This window comes from Vicia villosa, unplaced genomic scaffold, assembly GCF_029867415.1.
Source record: "Vicia villosa cultivar HV-30 ecotype Madison, WI unplaced genomic scaffold, Vvil1.0 ctg.001992F_1_1, whole genome shotgun sequence".
NCBI classification, from domain to species: Eukaryota; Viridiplantae; Streptophyta; class Magnoliopsida; order Fabales; family Fabaceae; genus Vicia; species Vicia villosa.
In genome coordinates this window covers 274,076-282,714 of record NW_026705803.1, presented here as the reverse complement: position 1 = coordinate 282,714, position 8,639 = coordinate 274,076, and the positions used below count along the sequence as shown (strand labels likewise).

The following is an 8,639-nucleotide window of genomic DNA, read 5'->3' as shown; positions in this document are numbered from 1 at the left end:
CTAGTGATAGTGTTTGATCTTGTACAAGTTACCAACACTAGTGAAATCTCTTTCATGTTGAAAGGGGACTGGAGTACTCTCAGACTTTAAAGGGAACCAATATACATCCTGTGTCCTTTATTTTTCCATATTTTATTGCTTTCACAGTCTCACCATAAACCAGAAAAATAATTCCATCTTCACTAAAAACTGATAAAATTTTAAAGAACCTAATTCACTCCTCTTAGAAGCATTTTGTACTTAAACTTTTATCCTTTAGGATTTCATGTTTTCTAGTCGTGATAAACAATAATACAATTGACCTAGTGAGTGATTTTGAAGTTGGAACCTCCTTTACATATGTAATGAGAACATCCCCTAATTCTCATCTTCCTCCCCATGATAAAGGTCTTTTAGAACCAAAAATCATCACCTTATATGACGATTCCGAATCAGAAAGGGTTTTTGGAGATTCCTTGGGGGAAGAAACTTCGTTTTCTGATTCATTAGATGCCCTTATATCAAATGTTGGCGGAGGAATAAATCGCGTTGAAGTCTCTATGCCTTTGGCGTCTTGTCATAAAAGGTATAAGCCAATTTACGAAGGAGAGAACACAGTAAATATTACATTAAGCTTCTCATGTAGACTGATGTTTGTGAGCCTAGCGACGCTGATGTGATGACCCACTTGAATCTTTGAAGCAAATCAGTTGCGTTGGAGTATGACTGGGTATAGACGTAAAAGTATCAAACACTTCCTTAGCTTTAAGCGTCGAGGCCGCTATAGACGTAACTGGTATTGTGGTCAGTGATCCCTTAGAGTGGTTAACCCTTCCGGTGATAGGGAAAAGAGGATATGCAGTTCTTTGATGATTGTATAGTCCCCTTGTATGAATGTTTGTTTACAAGAATAGGGTTGCCTTTTTTTCCTGTTTGAGGTAGTTGTCTTGAAATATTTTAAAGTTGCCACTTCCCAAGTTCATCTGGGATCCTCGGCATACATAAAGGTGTTTTAACTGTGTGCCGAGCACAAATTAAGGAAGTCCTCTCTTAGCTTATTTTTATCCTTTCCATGTGAGATGCACTTTCTCGAATAACTTCCGTAATCACAAGCTTATTTACTTTCATTTGATTAACCCTTGGTTAAACCCGTTTATTCTGGACTAGGGCGATTATCTATGAATTTTTTGTTGGTGAAGCCTCTCACACTTACGCCTTATATCGTTTTCTACTGTCTCACTCCTACTGTACCAAGCTGATTCTTTTTCTCTAGACGAAGTGATAATGAAATAGGAAATGCAATATTGGTTTCAGGAGCTTGGCTATGAGAAAGGGTTCGGCCTTGGTAATATGACCCCTATCGAGATGAAAAAGAGGCTGATGGACACTCATGTTATCTTGAGTACAGTTAAATGGAATGAGAGGAGAAAGATTTTTATAAGAGCAATGTCTCCAAGCTTTTATTTACATGTGTGATTGTGTTTTGTAGATAACATGGATAAAGTAAACAAGTTGAAGTTGTTCCACAATCTTGAAAATGCATCATATGATTCATTTTTAGTTCACCAAAGTATAGTTCATCACGTTAGCTTTCTAACGCTCCAAACGACGCATTAAACCGAGTCCAGAAACTTAAGTTATGGCATTTTAAGAAAATAATGCAGACTACCTCAAGCCCGCCCGGCCCTAGGAGCACTCCACTCGCTTCCAGGTCGCTAGGAGCTCGCCCAGCGAATTGAGCAATTTTGGGATATCATTGCTTCATTCGCCAGACGGCACTGGGGCGAATTCTCTGCGGCTTCGTTCGCCCAGCGGTCTAGGGGTGAAACCCCTCTCCCCCATACATTTTTTCAGGGACCTAATATTTCTCGCCTCGAGCTCGCCTGACGACTGGGTGGTTAGGTCGACGGATTTGCGTGAACAGAGATTCTTTGTATGTGTTTCCTGCACTAAATAAGTCTCAATTTCTTGCGATTCTGGTCCAATAACAATTCAAAATGCTTATAAATCATCATGTTTTCATAATACAAAAGTCGCACATCATCATGGTATCATATACATCAATTCATAACACTAAAAGCGCTGTCTAAAGTAGTTTTTTTTATTTTTGGTTTACTAAAAGCGCTGCCGTAGGGGGGCCTTTAGCAGCGCTTTTAAACTAAAAGCGCTGGCTTAGGTGGGCCTTTAGCAGCGCTTTTAAACTAAAAGCGCTGGCTTAAGGGGGCCTTTAGCAGCGCTTTCCCTTTAAAAAAAAGCGCTGTCTTTACCTACAGCAGCGCTGGAATAGACAGCACTTTAAAGCGCTGTCTAAAGCAAAAAAAAGCGCTGTCTAAGGTCTTGTTTGGCGTAATGATATTGTCATAACCAACCAAAAGCCCCAAAACACAACCTACAATTATCTAAACCTTATATCAAATATAATAATTACAATAACTCCCCTTACCTTAGATTCCTAGCGGAAAAAACTTTCACTTCGCATTCTTCTTAGATCTTTACATTCATCCAAACATCACATATAATCACAAGCTAAATCATAGCACTTATATTAACTCATAAATTCACACTAAATTAATTAGATAATTAATCTAGATTTCAGGGTGTTACAACAATGATAATAATTTTTTTATGTTTGGTGAATTTAATAAAATTAGAATGTAACTTTAAAAAGATTTAATTTTATTTTTGTGTATTTTATATATATAAGAGAATTATATTTTTAATTGTAAAGCAACAAGAAATATTTTGAAATATTATGTATGAAAACACCAATTTATATGTCTTTTAGTAAGTTATAATTTTAAAAAAAAATTACTTTTATATTTAAATTTTCAAGCAAGAAAAAAATGATTTTTATTTTATAATAGAAAACAAACACAAATTAACTTCTATTTTTTTTTTAAATCTCTAAAAATTTTAATAAAAAAATCACTTTTTTTTTTAATCTTAAAAACAAACGGGTCCATAATAATTTGTAAATCATTTTGGCAGCATATGTATTAGATACTACTAGTAGATTCATGCTTACTATAAATAGAAGAGATCTTATAGTTTAGCTTTAATGTTCACTCTTGCCACAAATTCAACAAAACAAGAACACAGATTTTTATTTCATAACTATTCTCTTATTCCTCTCACAAATTCTCAACATCCTTAAATTTTAATATGGATCAAATTGAGAAAGGATTGAACAAAAAGCAATTCTTGAAAAGAAGTTTGCAGTTTGTTCTCTCAATTTCTGCTTTTTCTATCTTCCTTTGTTACTACTCTTCTGGATTTTTCATAAACACTCAAACCTTGAATGTGTACTTCTTGTACACATGCTTTTTCACCCTTTTCACTCACACCCTTGAAAGGAAATACATGTTTCTCATTTGTAATGGAATCCTTGCATTTCTAGCTAAGAACTTGTTCAATGTCACAACAACCTCTTCAGATTCTGAGTCTCTCTCTATTGTAAGTTTTGAATCTTTAGAGGAAGTTGGTGATGTTATGGTTGATGAAGAATACTATGAAGAAAAAATTGAAGAAGTTGAAGAACATAAAGAAGGTAACTTATATATCCAAAATGAAGGGATTGATGAAGAAGGAGGAACAGAAAGTGAGATTGATGCTAATGTGTTGGCACAAGATGATAATGATGATGATGATGATGATGATGAAGTAGAAGAAACAATATTGACAACAGATGAAGAACTAGTGAATACAGAAGAATTGAACAGAAAGTTTGAAGAATTTATAAGGAAAATGAAAGAGGAGATGAAGATTGAAGCTCAAACACACCTTATTGCTGTTTAGTATATGCAACAAAAGAAGACAAGGATTTAAGGGATTAGTCTTTTTTTATATATGACCAAGTCTTATGTTTGTTTTTCTTATTCCTCTAGCAGCTTCATTCCTTTTCAGTGTTTTAAATTGTGTCACGTCGTTTTAGAACTTTTGGAATGTATATCAAACTCATGAAACATTGAATTTCAAAATATATCTCATGTGTTATCCACTCTCAGGTAGTTAATCTATGACTTAGGATTTATTTGGATAAATTTATTTCAATTTATCTACTGCTAAATTTTAAGCCACACTTAATTAAAATAACTTATAATATGTTTTATAAAATTTTAAATTTCTTTTTATAAAATTTTCAAAATAATTAGTGAAAATAACTTATAACATGGATAAAAGTAATTTATTTTATTTTTGTTATAAAAATAATTTATACTAAGTTAAGCATAAATATTTATTTTGTAAACATTTTTATGTCATAATTTACAAATAAATTGTTTATCTAAACAAACTCTTAATTAGTTCACTGAGTTTTTGTATAGGAGGTTGGAGATAATACTGAAAATGAGTCAAGTTGAGTCGAATTCGCCTCAATTTGACTCGTTAAGAATTGATTCAGCTCAAATATCGACTCGAGTTCGTCACTGACTTTTTTCCAGCTAAACTTGATCCGTTAGAAGTTCACGAACAATTCGATTCAACTCGTTAGGTTCATATTGTTAGTTTCAACTCGCTTGTTTCATGAACTTAAAAGTTATTTTTTAAAGTCTGTTTTTTTATATATTTGACATTTTAAATTAATATTTTTTAAATAAAAAATATAGAAATAAAATAAAAGCTATAAGATTGAAATTTATATGATGTTGATTTTATTTGTATAATTATTTTTAAAAATATTTTGCTCATTTGATAATATAATTTATTAATTAAAACCATTAAATTAAAAGAAAAATATAGGGGCGGGATTTAAAGCAAATCTTTAAACATACTCTTAAACCAGCTCGAATATAATCTATGTTATATATAATCAAGTTGATTCATGAACCTAACGAGTTGAACTAAATATAGTTCAAAATTAGCTCATTTAATTTACAAACTTATTTTTTAAAATATTCAGCTCATTTGATTCACTAACTTAGTTCAATAATTTAATTGTCGAGCTGAGTTCTGAGTTATTTTCGAGCTGGTTTGATTCGTTGCGAGTTTTAGTTGAATAAGAAGATACAGAAAGACTTTAAAAAATAAGAAGAATTGAATGGAAAAATAAAATAAAATTAGGTGTAGAGAATTTTAGAGGATTTTATATTTTTTTCCTTAACACATTTGATAGTACTCAAAACTTATATTAAAAAAGAATTTTGAAGCATTTTGCTTTTATTCATAAATATTTTATATAATTTTTATGTAATTATATTATTCTAATAATAAAAAATAGAGAAAAGGGGATGTGCATTGACAGTGTCAACCAATGACAACCATGTATCTTACTAAGTCAGCCTTTAAATTTTAAAATATTAAAATAATTTGGCACTTTAAAATAATCTGATTGGGTGTCTGTGTAATACTTCTTTAGGCCATCTCCAATGGTGCAATCCATTTTTGAGTTTTTTATGGGTCCCACTAGCCATATCATCTCAAAATAATTTATTTAATTTTTATTTTATTGGTGTAATTCTAATGGGCCCCACAACTTTATCTCATAAATTGATTTGATTGAGTACCACAATTTTTTACTAGTTGCATTGCAATGCAACTCTACTATGACATGACAAATTGTTTCAATATTTAATTATTATATTGATGTCCAAGTGGAGAACTCAAAAGAAAATACTACTATTGGAGATGCTCTTACACTGACAGTGCACTACCATTAAACTCTTAAAAAAATATAATAAGAATAATTTATATTTTATTATTATTTTAAACAAAGTTATTGTTTCAAAAAATATTAAATTTTATCTTATATTTTTAAAAAAAAATTGTTTTTGAAAATCGTCTCTTACCCACCCTTCCGAACTCTCAAACAAAATTTAAAGGCGAAAATGTTGATCATCTATGAAATTTCAAACTATTTTCAAGCATCCATTCATCATAGACCTTGTCTATTTCCCTGCATTTGAAAGGTATTAATATACCACTAAGTCGGTGGCGTTTAACTTGAACCAATGCGATTTTGATAGGCAGGTTAGCAGATAACTTCAAAATTATATCACGAATATTTGAGTTTCATGTTATTGTTTTTTTGTGGTGATTTCATATTGTTTTAGTTTTTCTCTTTCTTTTTTAAAAAATTATTAATTGGAAATAATAATTTATATTAACTAGTTTAAAATATCGACTAAAAAAGTGTTAAAAATCAACTCACAATTATTATTAATATAAAAAAAATTAAATGTTTCTATTATTCGACTATTAGTACCATTATTATTAGTGAAGAAAATATAAAATTGGAAGAAAAAAAAACATAAAAAACAATTATTAAACAAAAATAAAATCCACGTTATCAATGTTGCTTTTGATATATTATCAATTGAAATTAGTGCTAACAATTTGGATCATGATAAAACAAATTTTAACTAGTCTGTCATCAAATTAAATTAAACCGGACAATCATAACTAATCAATAATTAATAAAGTTCTTACACTCATGTGGTTTGGAAAGTTTATAATATTACTTATCAATATTAATATTCAATACGAACTCATCAAATATTCTATCACTCTTTTTTCTTGAGATATTTTAGCTTAAATTTATTTAATTAGTTTATAGGTTTATAATTTTAAGTTTATATAATAATAAAAAATCTGTTTAATAATGATTTTTATCACGAATTTATGATTTATGATTTATTAATTTAATTTTTAACTACTATTTTAAAATAGCATTTTATTTTATTTTATCCAACAATTCTTTAATTTTATCATTAGTCATCATTCATCCGATATAAATTATCAATTATCAAATATCAGCCATAAGAAAAGTTAACAGTTAGCTTTCAAATAATCATGTCAATCCTTTAAAAGGGAGAAATCTAGAAAAACAAATATATGTCTACACTTTGTGACAAAAATAAAAGGAGAAATCTAGAAATAATAATATATCTACACTTTGTGACAAATATAGTGAGCACATGCATAAACAATAACATGGATCAGTACAACAACTAAAATCTTTAAAAGGGTAGTACTACTTTTTTGAAAAATGACATTTAATTGTAAGAAGACAAGTATATATAATTAGGCCCCTAGCCGACCATGTTGATTCATTTTTTTTTTGATAAGCAAATGAGTTGTATTATAACAGAGTACCAAAAGTACTCAAGAGAAATACAGTTAGCCAACAGAGAAGCAAGACAAAGGTGCATGGAACCAATTGTACCACAAGGGACATTTTACCCCCTTGTTGCCAATAGAAAACCAAGACCAAGACACCAACTTAATGTTATCTACAATTTCGTCCAAAACAACCGGAATATCCTTAAATAACAGATTGTTTCTAGCCAACCAAACAGACCACACAGTGGCCAACCAAAACAAAGAAATCTGTTTCTGATTAATCTTCCTATGAAAAGCATTGCAGAAAAATTCAAGGTGATCTAACCCCTGATGGCCGTCCAGCCCCTTTAAATCTAACCACGCAGAAATATGATGCCATATCCTCCTGGAAAAATCGCACAGAAAGAAAAGGTGGTCACGATCTTCACCAGCAACCATGCATAAAGGGCATACCTTGTCAGCTTCATTGTGTAATATATTTCTCTTTGACAGCTGCTCCTTTGTTGGAAGACGATTAAGAACCAGTCTCCATCCGAAAATTTTCAGCTTGGAAGGGACGTTCGAACGCCAAAATAAATTCAGAGCCCAAAGAGAAATTTCGTCTGTCACGGTCTCTAGTTGTTTATTGCGCAGCAAAGAATATCCACTTTTAACAGAAAACAAACCATCTGAACAAGGCCACCACTTAAAGGAATCCTCTTCATCAAATAACGGTTTGTGAATTGTTAAAAGTTCCAGCAGCTCTAGAGCTTCCGATGCTGCCTCCGGATTTTCAAGAATTGCGTCTGCGTCTATTCTGAAATCCCACTGCCAGCCCTCCGCATTCCAGTTTCCCATGTCAATCACCTTTCCAAAAGGGGCTTGTGATAGACTGAAAAGAATAGGGAAGCATTCCTTTAGAGGTGTCCCACCGAGCCACCGGCTGATCCAAAATAGGATCGAATTTCCATTACCCAGGCTGCAAGTTAAACTACCTGCAAAACAGTCAAACATGTTAGTTTTTTCTAAGCTGATCATCATGAGATCTCTCCACCACGTTGAAGCCTTTTTGTTTGCCTTGTATTCAGAACCCAACAACACAGCCTTTGTCACGTCACCATATCTTGAAATCAGAATCTGTTTCCAAAACGATCCGTCTTCCTTTAGTAACCGCCATTTCCACTTACACAATAAAGCTTTATTGAAAGCTCCAATGTGTTTGATGCCTAGACCCCCCTCTGACTTTGGTTTGCATATATTGTCCCAACTCACCCAACTAACATATTTTTTGTCTTCATTTCCACACCACAGGAACCTACTCTGAATTTGGATGATCTCCTTGATGACTTTAACCGGCGCACGATAAAAAGACATTGTATAAACGGGGATGCTTGTTAGAACGGAATTCAATAGTGTTACTCTTCCACCTATAGATAAAAACCTCGCCTTCCAATTTGACAATTTGCTTTTGAGAGAACGAATCACCTGAGTCCACGAATCGCATCTTCTCGGATTGGAACCTACTGTGATACCCAAGAACTTGAAAGGAAGCTCATCCCTACAGCAACATAGAAATTGGGATGCTCCCTCCATGAATTCCTCACTAATGTTCACACCAAAAATCT

The 8,639-nt window shown here is 32.0% G+C and overlaps 1 protein-coding gene across 1 annotated transcript; it reads left to right on the top strand.

The window, feature by feature from the left end:
* Positions 1 to 3,031: 3,031 nt before the first annotated feature.
* LOC131637423 (uncharacterized) lies at positions 3,032 to 3,976 on the top strand. The gene has a single exon (XM_058908008.1). It carries the CDS (start codon positions 3,142 to 3,144, stop codon positions 3,772 to 3,774), a length of 633 nt encoding a protein of 210 aa, XP_058763991.1. The 5' UTR covers positions 3,032 to 3,141; the 3' UTR covers positions 3,775 to 3,976.
* The last annotated feature ends 4,663 nt before the right edge of the window (positions 3,977 to 8,639 follow it).

What these genes read in the sequence shown, in the direction of transcription:
- LOC131637423 (XM_058908008.1), top strand. Translation starts at nt 3,142, where the DNA reads ATGGATCAAATTGAGAAAGGATTGAACAAAAAGCAATTCTTGAAAAGA.